Here is a 26,715-nt window from a genome sequence, read left to right as displayed (position 1 = left end):
ACAGAAATTATAAAACAATTTGTTTTCATCCTATCTGGCCAGTGTTTATGTACCACTGCAATTCACGTGAAAATGTCTAAACACACACTCATTGCATAACTAGAGAATGGCAGAGTACACACATAAATGTTCAGTTGAGTTCCTTGTCATACACTGAGCTTTGATTAAAATAAATATTATGATGACAACCAGGTTTTGTCGTTCTTTTGCTGGGCAGTTTCCCTCCCCCTAAATAACAAGGAGACCACTTAAAATTCCAAGAATACAATAAAATTGAAGCTCAATTATGCAATTTATGAACTTAAAAACTAAAAGCCTGTCCAAAGCACCATGTCCTCTCAAAAGTCTCATGTTTTATCCCGGTACTAAAAACTGCAGCTTCAGGATCTCAATATTTTGAGGTAATTAAGCTAAAAATAGCTCAGTAACAACTTCTTTCAACTTGTTACTTCTCAGAATCTGTCAGTCATGTATGCAAACTCTGGGATGTTTAAAAGGAAGAGGAGAGAAAAAGCAGTATTTTCCTAAAAAATATCCCTCAATTATCTAGATTTCTACCTAAAAGCTGCAGTGACCTTTCTGAAACAGAAAACACAGCTCACACTCAGAAAAAAGGAAGAGCTTCTGTTTCTTAACAACTCTTAACAACTCCAGATACTTTCTGTACATGAGTAATTATGCAAGCTGTACACAGGGGTCAACCACATTGCCAACACACACTGAAGTGTGTCCCAAAAAGATGCTGTTCAGAACTTAGAACATCACGTTCTTTGAAAGGGTAAACTCTTCAGTAAAGAAAACCAGTTTTTCCCCCCATTAAGCTAATTCTAGTCAAGCTAAGAAGGCATAGTGAATCTTTCTATATGTTAATGTATAAAAATTACTCTCTAAGGTTATCTTTAAGAGACAGGCACAAGAAATGTACTTCAGTAAATGATTACTGGATTGGGAGCACAAGTGAACAGATTAAGTCCCGTTACAAGCAATCCTAATTATTACTTTGTCTATCCAGTTAAGGAATTAGCATACTTGGAGACAGTAAAAGGAGTTTCAGCAGCACTACTGTCCAATATAACAAAGGCTTTGCTGCACTCCATACTGAGCAACTAGTATTTTCTTCTTTGTACTGACACTTCAACGACTTAAAAACCAAAACAAAGTAGGCATGTGCACAAGCAACAAATGCTATCTTCACTGGCTCCTCCCTTCTTCCACATCAGAGATGATGTTTTTCAAACCTGCAAAGCAATGATCGTCCACCAGAAGTTACAAGCTCCTAGGAAGGGCAAGATTTTATTCACCTTTGTTGTCCCAAAAACAGAAGAGGTTGAAGCCTTTTACAGTACCGCTCCATCCCCTGTGATACCATTAATCATGTCTGTACATCACAATTACTTAAGAATTTCAAAAGCAATTGAAATCTATTTCAGAGGTTACCAACAAGGTGTAGACCTATAATGATGATGTTTAAGCCCCAGAGGAAATCTGGCTTGTTTTAGTAAATGAAATTGAGAACTACACAAGAACAAAAAGGAAGAGCATATTGAAAAAACAAAGTAAACCCATTGCCCATCTCATAATACTGACACTGAGTAAAGTTCCTACAAACCAAGTCAAGAGCAGGAATGGGCTGAAATACTATTTCAATTCTGAATTATTTCCTAGCATGGGAATCATTACATGAAACTGTGATAATTAAAAAGAAAAAAAACAAACAGTAAATACAAAAAACATCTCTATATATTTCAAAAAATCTAGAGTGTTTCCTTCCACTTATATCCTTTTTTTTTTTTTAAGATGCAATACAGTTAATAGAACTCGGAACACAACTAGCTGGGAAAGTACCATTTTATGCTGTTTAATATAATCATACCTGTCCGGTACAACTCTTTTAGTAACCCAAGAACCAAAAACCAACAAAGCACACAAGACTTAGCACTCTTCCAACAAAAACTAAGAGCAAAAGGAAATAACTGAGATTAGTGTAACTGCCATTCTTGTTCTGCATGAATACAATTTATACTTTTAATCAACATATCAGCTCTTACGATGAATCAATGCCTTTTAAAGATTTATTTTGTGAACACACACACTCTGCGCAAGCAAATTCATAATATCTAGATCATATAAACGGAGTTGTCCTAGTAAGGTTTTAAAGACTCACGCAGAATGAGGTACTCAGCAGTTTGGCTCCCTAACTCTTCAAAAATCCTCTTGCATCCCATATGCTTCCAAGAAGGATATGGGATAGCAAAGTCGATCTTTCAAAAGTTAAGAGTCATAACACCGAGAAAACTCCTTTTCTCTTGAGCTACCAGTTCATCAGTTAAGCTGAAGTACTGTCCACTTCCTTGGATTTTCACCTCAGCTATTTTCAGTAAACTAGCTTGGTGTTTTCTAACTCTAACCAATTTCTGTTTAGGATGTGGTAGAAGATGCATTTTCTCTTCACCTCTACCTGACCTATTCAGTTACATATTTCTTCCTTTGTTTCAGAGAAGGATCAGCTATCCAAGTAAGAATTTACTTTTTACTAACATCAGCTACAGAAAATTACCGGTTTTTTTAATGTTATTCCACAAAAATTAATATGCTGGGAAAAAAACAACAAAATAGTCCTCAAACTGAACTCTACTAAGGCAGATAGCAAGCTTCTATCACTGTTCTATTTAAGAAATGCACAGTTAAAATTTTGGGGCTGTATACTTCTGTAATTCCATTAAGCACTTCTGTAATATTTATGGTGTTAATGAGATACAGCTCACAAGAACATGCAAGTTTTCTCAAGCTATCAGCATTATTACTTACAGCTCAACATCTCACAAGAGCAGATAACTTGTTTTCCATCAGCAAGTTTCTGGATGACAAAAGAAACACAGTATGCTCCCAGGGAAACTCCTGTTTGACTAACTCAGTGTCCATGAAACTACATCAGTTTTGTTTCAGTGTTCACTTACTGTAACTATCCTTAGTTTTGTACAGAGAACAAAAAAGCAAAACCACAAAAACTAAACCAAGTGTATTTATTAACTGCATTTTAAATCACGTTAGTACTATTCATCTATTTTACATAATCTCCACTCAAAGAAGAAATGCAACATGACTTAATTTGGGCCTTTCTCTCTATGGTAATATTTTCACACCCAACTAAAACATGAAAAAAATACTGCAATGCTTATTGCTACCATAATGTACCACCACCACTGAATTTATCCTCATAAAACCTCTAAGTGAATCTAAATCACATGTGCAGCTTTACAAGACATACTGTACGGAATGGTAATGATGCAGCCATGATTAGGTTAGAGCTGGGTGGTCCGTGTGTACACTCCAGGAATCATGGTAAAAGCATGTCAATTAAATCGCATCAAATTTACTGTCTTTGGTACCAACAGGACATATTTTCTTCCAAAGAAGGTTTTCTACAAGAAATAAAAAACATCCCTGCACATTCAGTTTACAAACGAAATTTTAGTTTAGGCCCTATAACCTTGCTTCTATATGCTGTGTTTTCCAAGGTTCAAACTCTAGCCTTGTAAAAAAAGAAATTAAAAATTAAGCCCTATAAACTCTACCTATCTAGTAATCTCTCCAAGCATTTTAGGCAATTGGAAGAAATTTGAAAACTCAGATTTTTCTTCAGGTTCTCAATTTTTTCCATGTAGATCAAGCTCAGTTTTGCAGTGTAAACAGATCAGTCATCTCACTTATTCTGAAAATAAGTTTGTCCGTCAGATCCCCTTATAAAGGAAAGAATGAGGTTTTTGGCTCAACAGCAGTGACGCACGTGCTGACTGTCCACCAGAGCTCCTCCAGTTCAACCCTAGTGTGAAGCATTAGCCTGGGCTTCTCTTCCATCTAGGTTAATGAGTTGCTTCAAACTTCCAGGCACTTTGTTACCTTTGAGACATTATCCTGCCTTGAAATGTGACCGAAAATAGCCAATGAGATCAAGAAAAACTGTAGAGGAATTACCAGATTGACAGACTGATGGCATGCACAAAAGATACCAGATACCATGATTTTTACTTCTTTGCTCCATTATATTACCTGCTTCCACCGATGTCTTTTGCCTGAAGTACACAGGCCCTGCATTTTTGATGGTACTGCCTTCCACTCCTTCAGCATACAGTTACTATTGTGTACACTACATTCCATAGCTTATTTTGGTCAATAAACCAATTCTCTACTCAGTTCCTAATTTTCCCATAATGGTACAGTATTTCCATTCTCAAATTACCCTACAGAAATGCAGAGATTGTGATAATCTCATCAGTGCTTTAATACATTTCAATACTATAATGCTCATGTGATATCTTTAGGAAAAACAACATAGAAACTGAAAATTACTAAGTCAGAAAATGCCTACAGCCATATTCTTGTCAAAAATTACGTAAGTACAGTTGAAACAATAAACTATTTTTTTCTGACCAACATTTATTTTCCAGTAAGTTAAATTCTACTTTTCCCATTTTCTCTATAAGGAAGAACAAAAGAGCTGAACACAGCATGCTTTTCTAGAGAGCAAAACCTCACATTCACAAAACACAGACATAGCGAAAGTGGTGCTGCACTTCACTTTAGTACTGGAGTGACATTTATAACATGAGGAGCTCAGCAATGGAAGATCCAAGTAGCTAGTAAGGAAATTCAAAACAGTGAAGTACAGACCAGGCACAAGCTAAAAGCCACAAGATATTACGCTGAAGAAAGGAGTTAATCCAAAATCCCACTTATTTCTAGAGTTCAGACAACTGAACATATTTTTAGACAGAATGTGAAAAGATCCATGCCAAATTAAGTATTCCTGTAACGTGTCTAAATTATCAAAAGCACAGAAGCCAGGTGTCTTGAATTTGTCCATAAGTAACAGCCAATTTACTTGTGGCATGGAAGAGACTTGACATGATACTTAATTATTTCAAACACTGAAATTTAACACCTTTTTATTTCTTAACCACAGGATAAAAGAAACTTTTTTAATGACAAAAAACAAACAGTATGCAAAATACTACTGTACCACTGGTAAAGACCTGTTTTTCCTCAACAAGAAGCATTGCCCATTTCATGTACAGAGGAAGTCAAGGGCTTCACCCTCTGGCCTAAAATTTCAATTACACTGTGAACCCAGGGTAATTTTCAGTGGTTAACACTAAAGGGAAATACACTGATTGCAAAAACCACAGACTCAACACACTTAGCTCCGCAGGGATGGTATCTAAGGAGATCTTAGTAATAATGTGTCGCTTAGAATTATGCTTTTAAACCTCACTTTACTGGTAGCACAATTCATCCTTCCAAAACTGAAAAAAAGTGCATCCTCTGAAAGGTAAGACAAACAGAAAGTAATACCTTCCTTCAAGTGTAGAAAGTATCAAAGCAGGCAGCTTCTTAAAAACCAGAAATTTTCTCATATTATCATGTTAGCTAAAACACACGGAATTCAGGATCATAAAAAAAGTATTTGATTATCAGTTAGCTGCACTCTTCAAATGATCTCTCAAATCTGCATTGAAAGTGTACACAACATGTCCAGAAATGATGGGCTTGGCCAACCTAACAGCTTGCTTCTTGACCCTTCGGTGAACCACTTCAGTCCTGCAGAAGACAGAGCTCTCTGAGAAGAAACATCCAAGCATGGTCTGGCAGAGAAGCACACTGTGGTGTATCTCTAAAAAAAAATTAAATTTAAAAAAAAAAAGTGGAGCAGCAGCAAGGTAGGAGGCCCAAAGTCACACAGCCAAATCTCAGAAGACATGAAAGAAAAAGTTCCTAGGGACTAGAAGAAACAGTCCTGAGGGGTAGTGATCTTTGGTCAATTCATAAAAGTTAACAAAAAGCCTCATCTGAAACTAGTTCTAGAAGCAAGGATTTATTCTGTTCTACTCAGTAGGGACTGGAGTTATATTCCCCTAACTTCTAACTCAATCTAATAATCCTGTTTTCGTAACAGCTTTCTATATAGGAGAAAATTGTGCAAAATACTGTATTTTTAATCTTTAAAATATTTCGGGGTGCTCACTATTATGACAGGGTATAAGCAGAGCTATACCAGAACTCTGGCCAAGAGGGTTTCACCCCACCAAGTTGAAAGCTACTCACAAGTCCATCTCCAGACCTGCACACAAACACACATGCAGCTTCAGCATTATTTTGAAACCAATAACGGCATTCATTGGAGTACTCTCCCTACCGAGTCAAGGACAAGCATGGTATCCGCAGTACAACAGCCTAAATTATAACTCCACCTTTACCATCAAGATTTACCATTCTCAGAAGCATGCTGATCTCAGATCCATCTTTCCTACTCCTTATTCCCGAGACCTTGACAGAAGAGAATGATTTACACTAAGAAGTACAATGAGAGAAACACAAAGGACAAAGGGCTTCCAGTAACTTACTTTAAAATAAAATTTGTGGAGTTCCCCAAAATAAGGATAAGCTAAGAAAGAAACCTCTAGAAAGCAGACTTATGCCTTCACTTGAGTAGAGTACTATTCCTGCAAAAAGACAGCTAATACAGAAGTCACATTGATGAGACAGCACCCGAGAAAGTCAACTTGATTCTAGCTTTCTTCTGATTTTCTTTACCAAAACTTCATCCTCTAACATCAGGCAATAAAGAAGAAACACAAATTTCACACAATCATCACCCTAGTCAAAATTCATGCTGGGTGATGAAAAGCCATCTCCTCTTCAGTCATCACACTGAAGATCAAGGTGAACCATCTGGGGTTTTTCCTCATCCCCGAAACACTTTCATCTCTAAAATAGATGCCGCCCCCAACAGTCCAAAATAACACAAGTCTTCTGAGCCTCAGACTGTATGGCAAATGACATGATTGAAGTGCTATGCAGGTGGGCCTCTGGGAAAATTAAAATATCACACTGTATGAGTGACAGAGGAATCAGTGTTCTGCAGTGAATCTTACTCCATTTTCTCAATTTTTTAAAAAATCTCTATGGGATCAGATAGGTGTCTCTTTCTCCCAGCAGTGTCTCCCAAGAGTCAATACTTGGTCTGGTCTTGTTCAGCATATTCATCAATGACCTAGACAAAGGAACAGAGTGTGTTGTCAGCAAGTACGCTCCCAAACTGGGAGGGGTGGCTGACACTCCAGAGGCCTGTGCTGCCATCCAGCATGACCTGGACAGGCTGGAGAGCTGGGCAGAGAAGAAACTAATGAGGTTCAACAAGGGCAAGTGCAGGGTCCTGCACCTGAGGAGGAAGAACCCTATGCACCAATATAGGTTAGAGGTGGATCTCCTGGAAAGTAGTTCTGAGGAGAAGGATCTGGGAGCCCTGGTAGTTAGCAAATTATCCATGAGCCAGCAATGTGCCCTTGCTGCCAGGAAGGCCAATGGAATCCTGGGGTGCATAAGGAGGAGTGTGGGCAGTAGGTCAAGAGAGGTCATTCTCCCCCTCTACTCTGACCTGGTGAGGCCACATCTGGAATACTGTGTCCAGTTCTGGGCTCCCCAGTTCAAGAAAGACAGGGAAATACTACAGGAAGTCCAGCAGAGGGCAACAAAGATGACTGGGGGATTGGAGCATCTCCATTATGGGGAAAGGCTGAGAGACTCTTTAGCCTGGAGAAGAGAAGTCTGAGGTGAGACCTTACTAAAGCCTACAAATATCTAAAGGGTGGGTGCAAGGAGGATGGAGCCAGTCTCTTTTCAGTAGGTCCCGGTGACAGGATGAGGGGCAATGGACACAAGCTGGAACATAGGAAGTTCCATTTAAATATAAGGAAAAATTTCTTTATGGTTAAAGTGACAGAGCACTGGAACAGGCTGCTCAGGGAGGTTGGAGAGTCTCCTTCTCCAGAGATATTCAAGACCCACCTGGATGCAGTCCTGAGTAATATGCTCTAGGCAATCCTGCTTTAGCAAGGAAATTGGACTGGATGATATCTAGTGGTCTCTTCCAACTCAGGCAATTCTGTGATAAATATATTTAAGAATTACCTCTTGTTTATTAGAAAGCACATGGGCTTTAGAACGTAACAAAACTGAAGGTTACTTAGAGAAAGAACACACAGTTCTAATCACTGTCACTGAAGACTACTGATAAACAGACTGTTGAAGTCTTTGCCCAGTGAAGTCCTGAAAGTCTCCAAAGAGGAAGGTTCCAGGACCTCCCACAACCTGTTCCAGTTCTTAACCAACCCCAAGGAGAATGTTTTCTCCTTGTATTCAGCTGGACTTTCCCTTACTGCAACTGTACCCTCTTGTCCTTTCACTTTCAAGTGGCTGAAGACCCCAGCCAGCTGCCTCCTCAGCCTCCAGGCTGAGCAAAGCCACTGGCCTCCTCTCCAGCCAGGCATTCCAGCCCCACAACATTTTCCTTCTTTCTAGTTTTGTCCCATCTTGTAAGGAGAGCCAAAAAACTGGACACAGCTGTCTGGGAGTAACTTCAGTAATGCCAAACAAATGGTGTCATTAAACCAACAGGCTTTGGAGATGACAGAGCGCAAATACTGCAAGCATTAAGTATGTTCAACTACATTACTATGCTACACAAGTATAACAACAGCAATTACACTGCCAGCACTACTCACAGTAGTAGTAAGTATTGAATTTTTTCTTCATTGACTTGATTGAGCCATAAGAGCTGCAAAACTAGCACTTAATTCCAGGCCTTTCTCATGTCTTTTACCCATTAAAAGAGAAACTCCGCCACACACTACATAATGGAGAAGAATCCCAACAATGGAGGAGGCAACGGTTCAGTAGGAAGCGGACAGGTCAAGTAGGGAGAGGGGGGTGTTAGTTACATGGTCATCTTCAGGTTGCACAGCACAAGTGACGGACATTGTACAAAGGCTACCAAACACTTATTAAAACAGGAATGACCAAATCTGTTTTAGTCACAGGTTAAAAACTCTCCCTCTGTACTGAAGACAAAAGACAGTATGTCATTAATAACAGACTCCCTTTCTGAAAAAGCTGGATACAGATAAGGGTCAAAGGATTTTTATGTTTTTATTTTTTAACTGAAAAGTTCAGGACTATAATGCAAAACAAATGAAAAAAGTTTAAAAATCCCACCCTTAAAGGCTCCTGGCAAATATAAAAACAACACATGAGCATTTAAAAGCCAAAAGTAAATCCTAGTAATTACAGACTGAATCAAATAATCAAAGCCACAAACCAGCACATAAAACCACCTGAGACAAGATACTTCAATAAACTAAAAAGCTGTTCATTCACCAACAATTTTCTGTATATGAAGGAACACACCACGCAAAATGCTATCAAAAAGCTCTAGGCAGTCTAAGAGAGCTATATTCAAAGCCTAAAGTTAACATGTCAGTGAAATCTAATGAAATTACAGTTTCAAGAAAAACATACCATTTTAAAAAGCAAGTCCTAAATCAATCATGACATAACAGGTATCAGATACTGTCAGTGCTCAGGAGAGTATTAGTATTACAGGCAAAAATCCTACAAACAAATTACTGAAAACTCCAATATTCAAAAAGAAATTTAGAAACCCAAGCACAGCTCCAAGTGGAATACAGGGGAAAAACAAATCATACTAGCAAAAAACGAAAAACAAGCAAGAGCTTTACTAATACAAGACTAGAGGTTGATTATATAACAAATAGCAAGTCATATGAATTAAATTCATAGATGCTTATATTTCAGCAGAAAGTCTGCCTTGTATCACCACAACCTTCTTTCAGTCAACAGCAGGTCTTGACCCTTAACAAAAAATGCACTTAGTGTTATATTCACTTTGCAGTATATCTTAGGAAAGTCTTTTACCAGTCCTGTCCCAAGTGTAAGAACGCACACTGTGACCCATCAGTCACGAACCTCCACTACACATATGCCAAGCTCCTTATTACATAAGTGACAGTAACATGACTATGCAAAAATATCTGGTGCTAGAGAAGAGGCTCTCTTCTGGAGCATTTAATTTTCATTTTTTACTACATCTGTAAAAGGACAAGGTATTTTCTAACCTTGTCTTTCAAGTAAGAAATTATTTTTTAAAATCAACACACTGCAGCTTCTGATCATATGACAGAAGTTCCAACTCTAAAAACACACAGGGTGTTTGCACAAAATATCCTATGTCAGACAATTATATGAGACCAAGCACACCACTAAAATGCAGCAGGAGATGAAGATGGCAGCTTACCATAGCATTGGCAACCAGATTTTGAATATGCAAGAGACATAAAACAATAACTAAAAGTCACTTAATTAAGTTAGTTACTAATTAATTACTTCAGTTACTATTTCTGTTTTATTAAATATTCCTTTATCAAGCTTCTTCACTGTATTTTTTATGAATTTTATATCCTGGCACTTAAATTTTGTTTTATGATGAAATAGATTAATCCTCTAATGAAACTCCCTCTTCTTTGCATTTAATTACCCTATGTAAGTTCCTGGCCAACAGCCTGCGAGGGTAGTGCCTATTTTACTTTGTATTAAAAAAATTCAGAAAGAATCACAGAATATTAGGGGTTGGAAAGGACCTTGAAAGATCATCTAAGTCCAACCCCCTGCCAGAGCAGGATGCTCTAGAGTGATAATATTATTTTTAATTATTTTATTAAGATCACAGCAGGACAGAGGCAATCCAGTAGGGTTCTGGAACATGATGACAGTTACTTCCTGACACAGGTGACAGAGGATCCAAAAATGAAGAGGGAAATCTGCTGGATCTCATGCTTATAGACAACAAAGAACTGTTGAGGGTGTGAAGGTCAGGGGCAACCTAGGCTACAGGGGCCATGAATGGTGAAGGTAAGGATCCTGAGAGAATGGAACAAAGACAAATGGCAGTATCACAGTGCTGGACTTCAGAAGACAAGGACTGCTCAGAGATCAGCTTGGAAGAATCCCACAGGAGACCATTCTGGAAAGAAGAGGGGTCCTAGGAAAGCTGGTTAATTTTCAAGGATGTCTTTCTCCAAGCCCAGGAATGGTCCATACCAGTGTGCAGAAAACCAAGTAAAGGTGGCAGGAGGCCTGTGTGGATGAAGAAGCTTCTGACTGAACTCAAATGTAAAAAGGAAAGCATACAAGGATTGCAAGCAAGATCCAGTTGATCCAGGAGGAACAGAGAAATACTGTCTGAGCATGCAGCGATGGGGTTAGGAAATCTAAAGGCCATCGGTATTTCAATCTGGGAAGGGATATGAAGGGCAAAAAGAAAGTCTTCCAAGCACACAAAGGACAAGAAGGCAGATTTATGAGGAGGAAAATATGCTTGACCAACCTGATAAAGATTGTAAAGAGTGGACTAGGCTGGTGGATGAGAGAAGAACAGCAGATATTGTTCAGGGTAACTTCAAGGCTTCAGGCTTTTGACACTGCCTCCCATAATGTCCTTATGGACAAGCTGATGAGGTATGAGCCAAATAGACAGTTAATGTTGACTGGAAACTGGCTGAACTGCAAAGCTGGAAAGGTTGTGAACAATAGCAAGAGGTCCAGCCAGAGACCAGTCACTGGTAGGGTGTCCCAGAGGTAAAGCATACAAGATGAACTACTTCACTGATGTCCTGGACAACTGGGCAGAGTAAACCCTCAAAGTTTGCAGAGAATACAAAAGCAGGAGAGATGACTGATACACCAGCTGGGTTCAGGCAGACATTGACAGGCTGAAGAAATGGACAAATGGGAACCTCAGGAAATTCCAAGAGAAATGTCAAGTCCTGCACCTGACGAGGAATAACCTCAAGCACCACAAAAGGCTTTGAGCCAAACATCTGGAAAGCAGCTTTGAATACAAGGCCCTAGGGCTCCTACATGGACAACAGGATGAACGTGATCTATCAATGTGCCCTTTCAGCAACGAAAGCCAACAGCCTGCTCGACTCCATTAAGGAGAGCCAGCAAGTTGAGGGAAGGGACCCTTCACTTCTATTCAGAACTGGTGAGATCACACCTGGAGTGATGTGTCCAGTGCTTGGGTCCTAGACATGGACATACTGAAGCAAGACCACTGAGTAGCCACAAACATGACTAGCAAACTGGAGCATGTGTCACAAAAGGAAAGGCTGAGAGAGCTCGGACTGTTTTAGCCTGGAGAGGCTCTGGGGGACAGGGCAGAAACTTATCCAAATGTAGACATACCTGATGGGGGAAAGAGAGGAGGAGGTGAAGAATAAGGTGCCAACCTCTCTCAGTGGTGACAAAAATGAAATAAAGGAAATCTCATTTAAACATTAAAGAAAAACCTTTAACTATAAGCATGATGAAACACTGGAACAGAATGTCTGCAGCAGCTGTAGAATCTCCAACCTTGGAAGTCAAAACCAGCCTGAACACAGTCCTGAGTGTCCTGCTCCAGTTGGCCTTGCTTTGGAGCAGGAAGTTTGAACTGAACGATCTCCAGAAGCACCTTCCAACCTGAATGATTCCCAGATTCTGTGAAAACTGTTTATCTCCATGCATTATTTTCAATGGTGAGAATGCACTATGCAGCAGCTACACAAACTAGCTGTGGACAATTCAGATTGGTTTTGTGCACAGTATTACACTCTATCTCAAATCCCAAACACTCCTTAACTGTTCACGTCCAATATAGTCTGCAGCACTCCCTGTTTTATAGTGTACAGGTGTGTGCATTCCTTCTCTGCCACCCTCAAATTTTACTGAAACTGTGTTATTCATGAAACTGTCGTCCTCTTCGCAAAATTCCCAGGATCTACAATTACAACATATAATCACACGTGTATAGGGAAGGGAGGAGAAAACAGAAGAATAAATTCACCTTGATATTGAACTTAAGAGAATCGGGAACTCTGGAGTCATAGAAAGATCTAGTATCAAAGACCAACTGCAACAGGTACAGCAATGGCTTCCAGGCTTCACGTGAAATCCCGTGAATACTACAGAAAAGTATTTTCTTTGTACCATGACTAGTTAACACATATCAGCTGATGCCTGCACTTTTCCATCACGGGCACCATCTTCTGACTTCGAGTTCAGGCTATACAAATATCTACTTATCAAATTTATAACTATGTCTTTTTATAAGGTGTGCTTTCACAGTAATAATTAGCCAAAGCAATTAAAGAAACATTGCTTCAAATACTCACAGTTGACTACAAAGAGCTGCAAAAGGATCACATAGCATTAGTACAGATAAAAACCAATTGAAATAAAAATTCCCTAAAAGCAGCATTTCTTTACAGGTCATTGTATGTTCTTACTACTTTCCCAGCTCAGTGTTTAGGTACTACATTTAACCATTGATGCTTTTTTTTCCAGGTGAGATACCCATGCCCTTCACACACAAGGCTTCTATAAGTTTTACTTCTTATTTTCATTTTGTGACATCATATATAACAGCATGTCAGGTTTTACATAATAGTTTTAGATTTAGTTTTGAATCATAAAAGGAAACAGAACTTGTATTTGTAACCTTTTTACTTTAGTACTTGAAGTTAGTTGCATGGGGTATCTATGTTTAAACCTGGCCCTGATTCCTCCAAAATAAGGTTTGCAGAGAGTATGCAAGTTTACTTATATTATAGCACATAATACAAAAAACCAATCAGCTTTATTTAAAGAACTGTAATAGAATAGGCACAATTGGTTGTCACAAGATGTAAAGGCTTTTCTCAAAAGCTCATTTATTGGAACTGCTGATGCAAAGCCTGCTGAAGTCCATGAGAATCTTCAGTTGAAAGGACTCATAGAGGTTATTTTATCAAGTAGGAACATAATTCTTCCCTATTTCAGTATTTCAAATTAGATTGTGAATGCCTTTTTTTTTTGCAGTTATTAAAAAACCTTCTATTAACGTAAGCCATGACAAACTGTTTTCCTACACATTTTTTTTTACTGATTTCTGAAATCATCTATCCGAAACCTGCATTTAAGAATGACAAAAAAGTAGTCTCGACTGCAATAATTTTAAGTAGTAAATACAATGGAACTTCTGAGAACTGAATGGAATGCAAAATACAAAATAGCACAATGGAATAGTAAAGCCTCTACTACCACTTTGTAACAGCAAAACAGAAAATAAGGCAACAGAGAAAAACAGGCTTGAGAAAGAAAGTGTAACTAACCCAGGAAGGCTTTATTAAGGGGTAAGAATTAATTGGAAGATCTTTCCATAAAAAGTCATTCTAAAATGCAACTAGTCCTATTCCTTTCCCAAATTAGAAGATTATCTAGACAGAAGAAATCAAGCTTCTCAACAAATAACTGTGCCATGGGATGCAGCATACAGGTTGAAGAATCACCACTGCTTCTCATGAGTTGAAAAGGCAGTTGAGGATATTCTTGTAATCCCTGCTTTCTCACTTACGAAAGTAGGGAAGACTACAAGAGCCTTCCAAGGAATGAAAGCTCATGGTACTGTGGATCCTAAGAAGCAAAGAGAAATCTGCCAGGCCAGATTATCTAAGTGGGGAAGTGGCCACAGCATTAACTGAACTGAAGGTCAGCTCACTCCCACAAATCCTGTTCTTAATCTCACACATAATACCTTCCTCCTCAACTCATCTATTGGCATTAATGGCTGGAATTTTTAAAACAGACAAAAAAACAACCACCAACACACCACACACACGCACAAAAAAAATACCCTAAAAACCCAAAACCACAGTAAAAAAACCTCTACATTAAAACATTATGAATCACCCTCCCAAAACAGGACAGAGATGACTGTGGTGTTTGTACTTCACCTCCTTCACAGCAGACACAGAACATAATACACAGACAAAATTCCATTTCCAATCTTCAGGTTCCTATCGTGAGCTGCAAGGAAGCCTGCAGACAACAGTTACATCACTGACTGATATTGTATCGTTCACAATTTAACCTACTGTCAACTGGCCATAAAATGAGTAAAGGTTAACATGCTGAGGGAGTTGGAGAGGAGAGAACCTTCTTCCCAAATAAACTCACACCAAGGAGTATGAAAAACAGGCATCACTTAATTTGAAGAAGCAAGTTGTAAAATAAACACAATTTTTTTTTCCATGTCTACAACTCCCGAGTTTAAATGAGATGACGAGAAAATTATTCTCTACATACAAACTTACCAGTGAGAACTGTTTACTCTGTACACGCCTTGCTGAGTAACTGTCTAGTATTACCACTGTCTCTACTCACTTACTTTAAAGAACTTAATTTCTCAGAGTCATGAAACCCTGATTACAAGAGCAGAAACCATCTTAGCCACAGATTCTTTTAACATTTTAAACACAGCTTTAAAAATAGGCTGGGCTTGGGCCATGGAGATTATTAGTCTGCCCACCCACAAAAGACAAAAGCCCCAACTCAGCAGAACTATTTCATAGCCACCTTATTTCAGAGCACTTTAGGTAAAAGTTTACCTTTTCCTTTTTCACTTTCTTGAAAATGGATTTTCAGGATTGATGAAGGGAAAAAATTTCTTCTATCATATAGAGCTTCCTCCTATGGCACTTTCCCTACCTGTATACCCCTCAGTCCCACATAGTAGCCTCTGAAGTTATGTAGTCCCTTTAAGTGCCCTTTCCTTTCTCTAAGCTGGTTCCACAAAACTGGAGTGGAAGAGGAGTAAGGACGAACCAACCAACTAGTCTACAGCAACAAAAGACCCAGTAGCATCATTAACCACAGAAAGGAGAAAGGAGCTTTTCCACTGGCTCTCTGGGATTTACTGGTTTTGCTGTTGCAGTATTTGCAAGACTTAGAATCAAGAATAAAGTTTTGCAATGTAACACAGTTGACTAAAATAAGCAATGCAGAAAATAATTCAACAGACAAAAAAAGCACCTCCCTGACTGCAAACAGATGGAAAAGAAATGAGAGAACTGCAACAGCACATTTAAGTTCTGCATACATGCCACACAATCACTCCGCCTTCTCCTTCAAATTGGAGAGGGGATGGAAGAAGAGTTGGGGTGAACACAAAGTAACTGTGCGCTTCATTTTCACTTATCAAAATTAGAAAGCGTTAGATCCATATGATGCAACAAGAATTAATAGCAACTTTTCAAACCAAAGACTAAGTCTGATATCTAGCCTGAGCCTTTCCAAGAAGCTTGAACGGGTCCTACTCGTGAACACTTGAAAAACTGCATTTCCTCTTGCTGATCGCAAACAGCTGCCTGGTGTCAGCTGGCTTAGTGCAGAACCTGCTAAAAGCAAGAAGAATCCTGCCGAGCTATCATGGAATAAGCCCTGTGACATAAAAGAACGTCTGTAGATCAAATCAAAGGTCCACCAATCCCATCTCCAGCAGTTACCAAATGCAGATAGCTGCAGATAATTAGGAAAGAAAGCAAGTGCAAGCATCACTAGAATATCCTCCCAGCTTCAATTATTCACAGATCCATAATTTATTCCACTACAAAGATACTGAGTAACTCTAAAACTATTGTGCTTCCAAAAACATATCCAGGTTATCCTTAGGCTTACACACACACTTTACCTTCCAAAATACGGCACAGAGTAACAACCTCAACTAACTTCTATGTAAGGGGGCCAACTCCTCCTGTTGATCTCAATTCCCCATGCCCATTTGACACCCCCAGGTTCTTGGAGTACATCGTAAAAAGCTGATCCATAGAAATTGGAGAGACACAAGAAGCTACCACATCTCAAAATCACTAGACCATCTCTCTTCCCTCCCCAAAAGCCAAGCCCTAGCTTCCTTAGTTGTTTTTGGTAAATAAAACTCCATATACTCAATTACCATAGCTGCCCTTTCCCTGAGGCTTTTCTGGCTCTACTATATGGTTACCAAGATGAGGAAAAATAAAGGGGGAAGGGACATAACTTGACCTAAACACACCAGCTCCAAGTGCACTATGGATTTATCCGCTGAGGCATGACAGAGAACATCAGCTGTTCAAAATCATTAGGAAATGGATGATAGTTTGATTTTTGGACCACCATGGAGCATTAAGTTGCTGTTTAATCCTTAGAGTTACCAATCACAACTTTTAAGTCCTCACCTATGAGCTCCCGGTTAATCATTACCTCTCAGTATTTATGTCATGTAGTCCTTGCCATTTATGGAACCAAGCTTTCATTTTATTTTTTATCAACTACTGCTGAACTTCAAAAGGTCCTCCTGCATTTCTTCACAGACCATTAATCTTTGTTAACCTGAATAGCAGCATCAGCAGGCAAAAACTCTGGTCAAAGAAAAACAAGCATTTCACCTCTCCATTGCCATTTAATTCACAAAACCAGCAAAAATCTAGCAGACCTATTGAGATATACAGCTGAATCACATTTTAAGCCACATTGTAAACAAAGTGAAAACTACTCAAAACTAAATTACTAAAGAATTAATGAAAAACGCACCTACAGAGCAGGGGCTATGAAATGCTACCAGTACTGGCCTGCATCCATTATACAATGTCACATTTCATAACATCTGCATACAGAAAAATCCTTTATTCCACCTACTAAGCTACAAAGACCGTTTTGGTCAGGTATGTAGTATGTTTTAAAAAGCAGTATTTTTACTTTTCATTTTTTTAAAAATTAAAATGCTAAAAAACCAGAAAAAAATAATGAGTTTGTAAGATTACCTCCATGACATCAGGATCAGAACACCAGCTTGCTGAACTATTTACAGCAACTGAATTACTTCAGCATCTGAATCAGATGCACAGATTGCAAGAAGCCTTGAAGACAAATAATGTAAACTTATTTCACTCTTTGAACTTCCATATGAATGCTTATTTGGCAAGATGGGTTATTTTAATACCCCAAAAGTGGTACACAAGTCATTAATTCTTCCTTCCTTAAGACAAGAGTAGATACCATGCTCAAATTCCACCTCACAGGCAGCTCCTAAGCAACTTCTCCAACAATATTTGAAATAAAAAAAAAAAAACCACCACAAAACAACCAACCAATAAAGCAAGCAGAAGACCCATATTAAAATAGCCTAAGGGCACCGAATAGAGCAGAAGGCCTGTAAAATTGCCATGACAATTGATTACTTCAGGTAAAGTTTACTTACTCACCTTTTACCAGGGTGATTGAGGAAAATAAATTTTTAAAATGCATACAAGAAGGAACAAATAAGACTTTACAAGCACTGACAAATAAGAAAAGTTTGCAGCTACACATGGGAATATTTTTCACTAGAGTCACAGGCTCCCTATCAAAGCTGCATCAAAATTGGAGCGCTGAGAAGAAAAACACAGCAACAATAACAAAGTTGGAATTGCAATGGGATGGCCAGTTGCATGAAAACTGCTGCATTCCTCTTGGAGATAACCCTAACCAGATCTTTATCTTACAAAAACAGCTCAGAACCTACAGATAGTAAGAGCCACCTGCTTGAGGTGCACGTACTAGATTGGCTGCTTCTTTTGCTGGCCCAACGACCACCACCAAAACGTTTTGGTTCTCAATTCTTGCATCACAAGTTAAGTTTTGACAGTTTTGCATACCCCTCCAAGGTCTGACTGAACTCGAGCCCTCTTAAACATTATAAAATTTAGGCCATGAGAGTTCAAATATTTCTAAACTGCAATCGACTTTAAAGTTTAAATAAATAATTGTATTTAAATATCAGTCAAGTTTCTTAGGAAATCAAACACTTCCATGCTCCATTACAACTGTCCTCAAGTTAAAATGTTGTGTTTTCCTCAAAAATAACTGTCTCATGGTTTTGAAAGTCACGTGGCTTCAGCTCCAGAAACTAGTTTTTGAACAATGTCTCTCCATATGAAGTTTACCAAAGTAAGCTGTGGATTTAGCTCTGGTTTAGTTCTCAAAATTTACTAGTTCGCCCCAATGCCATCAACACATCAGCGGGTAGACTGCCCCTGTCTGTTGCAAGCCAAATGATCCAGAAGAGATTTCTGAGAAGTTAAATATTCTCACTTAGTTCATCCTACCTTCAGAACAGGTAGCACCCAAAACACCTATTCATTTTGAAGTGTTCAATCACATCACAAGAAAACATTTTTATCTTTTTTTGCCCTCACATTTATAATAAAGAGTACACAGATATTTGAATACATAGATATTTTCTATTTCAATACCAACACTAAAGCAATTGAAGAAGCTCTGGTTATTAGCATTTTTTTTATTACAAGAGTTTTCATTTGCTTATGTTCTCATCACCTTAACATGAAAAGCCCCATACAGTTTGATGAAAAAGTAAAATAGAATAAAATGCAGTCTTTGAAAGAGTGAAGTATACATAGATATAAACAGAAGGATACATTACCATTTCTATCAGTAAAAATACAAGATCACTTCAGAAACAGGCTCAGGTTTCTCTTCCAAACTGCTTTGTACAAACTGCAAATGTTACCCAGAAGTGCTTAAAATCTCTCTCCTCTGGAAGATTTAAAGGTTTCTGTCTGACTTCTCCCTCCATGACTATCCAAACAAAAAGAACAAACCTCAAAATTAAAAATAAGGAAGATTATGTCATTCAGCCAGCCCAGTGATGTCAGTGCAAGATTATTCCCTATAGTGCATTTGCCAGTGCTTAATGTAGTCCATACTGTTTGTCCTAACACATTATGCAAATGACACACACATAAAAGGTCTATCTCAAAGTGCACCCCTCCACAAACAGCCAATCTGTAATTAGCCATGTCCTCTACAGAGGCACCTCATTCACTTGCAGCAAAGCAGCAGCTGCTGGCAAAAATAAATTTAGAACAAAAATAAGCCTACTACCTACACTCCCAAAGGTGTATGCTTATGGTCACAAGTCAGAGTCAAAATCTAAACAGTTGTTTATATTCTTCCAGAATGCCCATGCAGAACGTCTCATGCTCAGCATCAAATATTTACTAACATGATTCCTGCCAGGCTCTCCCAAACACCAGCTGAAAGCTGCAGGAACAGCTCCCAGGGCTTCACTCAAATACTTTCTGAACTACAAGTTTTCAAAGCAAAAATCAAGAACAGAAAATATAAAGAAGCAACATTTCCTGGTAAACACAATTCACTGATGCCATACAAAACAACAATAAGGGTACACCAATGCAGTAGTTCTAGCTCCCCAGTACAGATAAAGAGATTCAGAGCACAAAGCATTCAGTTGTGCCTGCCTTTTACTTCCCTACTACTGAATGAACCAATATCTACACTGTAGTATCATCTCCCCAGAAGAGTTCCCTTCAAATCTAACAGCAATGATAAAACAGTGAATTGATTAAATTGCTTCACTATTACTAATAAAAGATAGTAAACAACAATTCAGGGAGTAGCTACAGTTCCCATGTAACTGGAGTAAAGATTCCTTTCACCTTGGTTTAAAAAGAATTAACAGCACAACAGAGGAAGACTTCTCATTAAAAAATCTTTATGTATTTAAGATCTGTGTACATAAAACAGCTTATCCCACCTTGCAACTCTTAAGATTAGGAACTTCCAAACTTAGAAGATGTGTTGAGTCTCTGATGTGAACACAGTCAAAGTCTATTTTATGTCACTGTTCCCATCTGTCAGCTGCACTTACACTTTCAATGTATGTACCTACTACTTGGTACACAGAAGTGTCTTTGCAAAAATATTTAAAATGCCAAGACTTAAGACAGATTTGGACAGAATAAATGAACAGTATTTATGTTAATCTACATTCCATATAATAAACAGGCAAAGCATGACCTGATTATCCCCATTCATCAACCAACCTGACCTGACAGCATAACTTTCATCCGCTGCTTATCTAACATGCTTGGCACAACATATTTTTTAATATACATGCATTATCTATTATGGTAGGCAGACAAACACTTCCTCTGTAGCAAGGCCCTAAATCCAAGGATTTGATTAGATGACAGGCTCTAATGCCTTCTAGAACTGGAGTTGTACCCAACAGCTCAAATTGACTTCTGCAGTACTGTCAATACAGACTGCTTCAACACCAGTTGAGAAGCTTCACCATTTATACCAGGGCTAACTCACGCTTTTTAAAAACAATGACCTCTGCTAAGAACAGGAAATAAATCTTTTTTCATAAGACTCAGAGGTTGTACATGTTCATATTCTAATCATAACCTACACAGAAAATACTTTTTTTTAATTAATAAAAAAAAAATTAATCAGCTTTTACTCTTTTCAGAGCCCATATCACTCTGCAGTTACCATTCGGTCATCCATCTACATAGAGGAAGACACTTTCACACATTCAAGAGGAACAAGATCACAAATGAATACAGTGCTCAAGATGAAATATCATCTCTTCCCCAGCTTTTTTTTGTGCATACAATTTCATACAACAGAAAAAAATGTCTGAAGTAGCAGATGTGTTATTTTCACATTTTAGCAACAGAAAATATTAAAAATAGTTTATACAAGGGAAATAGTCAACTCAGTGCTTTGATATTTGTTAAACCTGCAATTATTTTGTACTGACACATTTCGAGATATTCTTCAGTATATCAGCCATCTCCTGCAAAAATTGGAGTTTTTTCCAACAATTATTGAAGTGGTGCATTCAACAAAGATACTTTCAGGAAGCAAAAAATCACTTCAAAAACCATAACATGCAGCTACATTTGAAAGCAGATCCTTTCGCTTTCCTGAAGGAACCATTTGCTGCTTTAGATTGCTGCATATCAAACATGTAACATTTCACTATGGAAGAGGTCCACGTCCTGTCAAATTATCTTAGGCTTTCTCTGACATAAATGAGAGCAGAAGTCAGTGTTATGCTTGCATGATTAAACAGGATTTGACTCAAGCTTTTCAAATAGCTGCAACCACAACTCTGGGTAACACTGGTATTTATACCAGTTTTATTCTCCGTTGATGTAAGGTTTGTGCAGAATTCTCTATCACCATAAGCAATATGTGCTTCTCATGACTAGTATTGTGTATTATTTTACATATAAAATCTTACAAATGTATTTCTCTAATTCTGGTTTTTAACATTACAGTTAAACCTTCTAGCCACTAAGTGTCAGGCATAGAAAAAGCACTGATCTTCAACACCACAGAGTTCCAGAACAGTTTACATGTTTGCAGGCATAATTACATAAAGACTGAAATGCAAGATCAAAATACAGCCCTTCTGGTGCTTGTGCCTGTATAGCAGAGAGAACAGCTGGAAGTCACCACTCAAAGTTTATCAATGTCAGCTGAACCCAGTTATTAAAATAGTAAACGATCTATTAATTATTGCTAGTGAGAACACCAATCATTTTCTATTTTTAGTGTCATCATTGCCCTTCTCTGTTTCCTGGCCCTTCCAGCACAGGCTTCTCTTCAGTTTACACAGTTGTGCTCTCTGATAAGGTATATGAGTAAGGATATTATGGGTTTTTCTCCCCCTTTCTGAAATTGAGTATTTGTGGTTAAAAAGCAAGTACTCAATAACTTTTATTTTCTAGAAGTCTTTGGAAATGTATTCCTAACTACTGCCAAATACAGACACTCTTGGGAATCTCTAAAGACTATCAACTATTTGTAACAGCTCAGCTGTTAAGCAAAAAAAAAAAAAAAGCCCCAAAACCCGCCCCAAACCCCACATTCTTAAGGCAAATTTTGCAGTAAAGTATTAGAAATTTGTAATAATTATCTATAAGTATATGTGCTCTAACGAGTTCCGGTAGAAAAATATCAAACACTTAGTATTCATACACTGAGGAAACAGTACCATTTCCAGTAAAAATTTGGCTTTTAAAGACAAACAAGCTGAGGTTACTTTTTCACCCTACAATTAACACTTTGAATTTAATTTTAATACAGATGAACAGGAACCTATACCACAAACAGATTTAGCAGCTCTTTTTAAAGGAAATGCAAAATAGTGCCAATAGAAAAGCAAAAAAGCACTTTTTGTTGTGCCTTTCTAAGTAGAGGGAGATTAAATTTACATTAATGAAGAAGCCAGTTCCAGCCTCGAATCTGGACAGGCCTGTAGATGGGATGTTGTGACTGAAGTAGTACTGGCTGTGCCTCAGCAGGGCTTAATCACTGCAGCAAAACACTGCTACAACCTGACAAAACAGAAATAGTATATGCCTATTAATCTAAAAGCCAGAAAGAACATGCTCTCACTTATCTGTCTTTACGAAAGTAAGCTCAGCAATTCTTGCACCCATTTGCAAATGTGTGTCAGATTTCAAAAGGAATGGCAAACAGCCCTGAGAGTCCCTGGCCCTCTCTGCCAGCTCTTCCAAGAGCCCGGAATACGTGATCTGTCCCATTGAACAGGCGCTGTATGTTCAGACAGGATCCCGTGTGAAGCCTGAACGTGCAATTTTTGCTCTCAACAATCGTTTCAGTGAAGGGGCTCTGAAGGAAGACAGACCACCAGGAGCAGCATTAAAAGGAAAAACAAAAAAATTAAGTGAAAATAAAAAAACCCACTAACTATTGCAAGGCATAACCAAATGGAATATAAGAGTAGACAGGCATCCAAAACAAAAAACAATTATCAACCATCACACACATTACCTAAAGGAGTCAAATCACACTTCACTTCTGCCGCCTCTCTATGCAAAGATACACAGAACTACCAGCTTCTCAGTCAGACATTCCCTTTCTTCGCCTGACATTGATCTTGAAGCCAGAGAACAAATTTTTCAGTCCTTGATCAAACCTTGATGATTATAGTTGTACATTTCCAAAACCTGAAACTAATCTGAAAATCCTAATTTCTGCTGTAATTCTCTTGTGATGAATGATGAACACGGGCTATGCTAGGAGCCTTCCTTGTGACAACCTACTGTGCATATAGGTCTACAGCTAAACATTGTATGTAGATGAGTTAACATTGCATTACAATGCAAATGTCATATGGGATACAGTGTCCCAAAACCATAAATCATTTTCCAAACCTGCTAACACCTTGCTTATCAGTATCAGCACACAATAAAACCCTGAAACTGCAGCAACTTTTTGAAAACTTAAAATTCCTTTTTTATCGTGTTTCATTAAGGGTTTTCCAAATTTTTCTCCAACAGAAAAGTGGTTTTTACTGTTCAATACAAGACTTCAGTTAGTGTGATTTGTTCACATATAGCAGCACAAGTAGTGTACACAGTAACTGTTCCATCAACTGAACTGAGACAGCAGATCCCAAGCCACAAATTCTCATCTCTCTTGGCATTTTACACAGATCTATGACAAAAAAGTTGTAAGAAAATAAGCTGTATTTTAAGCCATGCAGCAATATGTGTACTAAAGTTACTGAGAAAGCATTGCAACCTTGATTAGGCATTCATGAGGGCTATCTAAATTCAAGCAAAGATTATGTCAGGTCTGCTGTGATTAATGCAATCATCAGTTTAAGTGCATGTTTTCTACCAGTTACATTTTAACTGCAACATAGAAGTATCAGGCAAAACAATAGGCAGAGTAGTCCATTTTGCAATTCCATACCTATCAGTAGTCTCCAAATAGACAACTTTTAACATTATGAGCTCGAAAAGTGCCACAGCCTTATTAAGGTCTACAACAGTAGGAAGAGGCTGATTATTAAAAGTGCCAGTGTCAAAAGACAATAAGTCTCAATACAACAGAATTTAAAAGCAGATTTTCAGTTCTAAACTTAAGACATTTGCTTTCCCTCTTCCCACACTATTTGAGTACTAAAGGACACGTTCTCAAAAAATGGCCTTGTTTTCAGCTATATTTTTAAAAAGGACATCAGTAAGAATACAGCATTATTAAATCTACATATAATTTAAGAATCATAATTTATAACCAAGTGATAGATTCGGCAACTTTTTTTCTTGCTTAAGACTCATTTTTGTCCTGATCTAACCCACCTGCCTTAAGAGACTGTGAATCCTTTAATTGAGACAATAGCAGTAAAGAAAATCTTACAATACCATACGTACCACTTTTAAACCAAGACAAAAGGGTGAATTGAGGATAGCAGTAAACTAAAAACTAGTGTATTTAAAAAAAAAACACAACCAGAATCAAAAAACCACAACCCAAGGAAACCACCACCAACACAAAAACCACCTACACTTTCTGTAGGTAGTTCTATAGGTTTAAAATCACTTTACTATATTTCAATTCAGTAAACAAGGGGGGAAATATCTATTTAAAGGACAAACACCTGGCCGTAGGTTTAAGTCAGTTTCCCGTTCTTGGCACAACATGCTGTAACTCTGAGAAATACAAAAGCAAGTTTGTCTTTGTAAATAAAGCTTAAGACACATCTGGGAACAACTCCACTGAAGCTGTTATATATCTTCTCTTGGAGCTGAAGTTACAGTTGTTCCACAGACATTTACTTTCCATTAATTGGGAGTACAGAAGGAAACACCAGACACGGCTCTGCATTAAAAAACTCTGTGCTGCGAGTCCAAACATGCAATGGTGCCACCACAGGGAATGCTACGAAGTTTTTTAACTAAACACATAGAGGAAGGTTCCACCAACAAATGCTATGTGACAGAAATACTTTCAATATAACCCGTTGCATATACAGGCGAGAGGGCAGCAAGTTCTGGCTACAAGGAGACAGAGGCCAGGCCCGGATTTCTACTAAAAAGCACCGGGGTTTGACTGTGACGGGGTGGGGGAACGACGAAGCCGTGCTCCGGTGCCCCAGCGAGGCGCCCCGGTCGCTCCGCACGGGGCAGGCAGGCGCTGCGGCTGAGCGCGGGGGGACACGCCAGCAGCTGACAGCGGGGCTGGCGGGGTACCAGGGGACCCCACGGAAACCGCCGCCGGGAGGGAAACGGAGCCGCCCGACCCGTAAAGCAGCGAAGGAGTCCGAGTCCCCCGGCCCAGGAGCAGCGCCCCGACTGCGAGGCCAGCCCTGGCCGGGGCGGCAGCCGCCCCTCCCGCCGCCGGGGAGCCGCACGCCCGCACCGTTCCCAGCGTCCAACTCCCAGCAACTCCGGGGCGGGCGGGCAGGAAGAGAGAGGGAGGAAGAGAGGGAGGGAGAGAGGGGGCGGCCATTAAGCCCGCTCCAGCCAAGCCGTTTCCCGCGGCGGGAGGCAGCCGCCCTGCCCGCCGACGCGTACGCGCAGCCCGCGCCCCGCCCGCCCCCGCCGCTCCTACCTGCCCGCCGCCGCCGCCCGGAGGGGGCTCGTTGTCTCCATCTCCGCCGGGTGGCCCCGCTGCCCACCGGGTCGCCATTATTTCATTCCCGGTTACAAAGGAGGAGCAAATCCTCTGGAGTCCACATCGGGGAAGGGAAGGGAGGGGGGAGCCAATGCCAGAGTCACTCGCACACACCCGACGAGGCCAGCCCCGCCGCCGCGGGAGTGGGGCTCGGCCCCTTCACGCAGCTGCCATGGGGAAGAGCACTGGGACAGCCCTGGGCTTTAGCTGCGCTCCCCGGCTCCTGCCTTCATGGCTGCAGGAGGAGAGAGAGAGCAGATGTGTCAGTCCTCGGCGCGGGGCCGCTGCCGCCTCCTCCGCCACCCGTTCCTTGTTAGGCTAATTGCAACGGATCGTCATCTTCCTCTTCCTCCAGATCCTCCTATCCTGAGCCCCAGCCGCGGGGTGGAGAGGGCAGGCGGAGGGAGGCGCCCACTCCCTCCTACTTCGCTACACTCAGACGTTCGTGCCCGGGGAAGCTTCGGGGACGAGGCAGCGCTGCCCCGGGCCGCAGGGGGAGCCGGGCAGGGAGGGAGTCCCGGCTGGCGGGGGCAGCAGGCCGGTCGCTCCTCGCCCGGGCCCGACCGAACTTTGGTCAACGGGTGGAGGACGAGGCAGGGAGACGGGCGGCCGCTCGTTCCCCGGGCCGGGCGGAAGCCGCCGCCTGTTCGCGGTCCTCGCCCCGTCCGTAAGCAGCGGTGTGGCCGGGCGGGGGTCGGCGGGAAACGCACCAACTCCGGT

The 26,715-nt window shown here is 39.9% G+C and overlaps 1 protein-coding gene across 1 annotated transcript in view; it reads right to left on the bottom strand.

The window, feature by feature from the left end:
• Window positions 1-26,515, bottom strand: part of ARHGAP21 (Rho GTPase activating protein 21) — a 111,874-nt gene extending 85,359 nt beyond the window's left edge. Inside the window, exon 1 of the mRNA XM_051609961.1 lies at window positions 25,933-26,515. Coding sequence (XP_051465921.1) covers window positions 25,933-26,010 — 78 coding nt within the window. The 5' untranslated portion in view covers window positions 26,011-26,515. The remainder of the gene's footprint in view (window positions 1-25,932) is intronic.
• Window positions 26,516-26,715: the final 200 nt, after the last annotated feature.

This window comes from Apus apus, chromosome 2, assembly GCF_020740795.1.
Source record: "Apus apus isolate bApuApu2 chromosome 2, bApuApu2.pri.cur, whole genome shotgun sequence".
NCBI classification, from domain to species: Eukaryota; Metazoa; Chordata; class Aves; order Apodiformes; family Apodidae; genus Apus; species Apus apus.
This window is presented reverse-complemented; position numbering and strand designations above follow the sequence as displayed.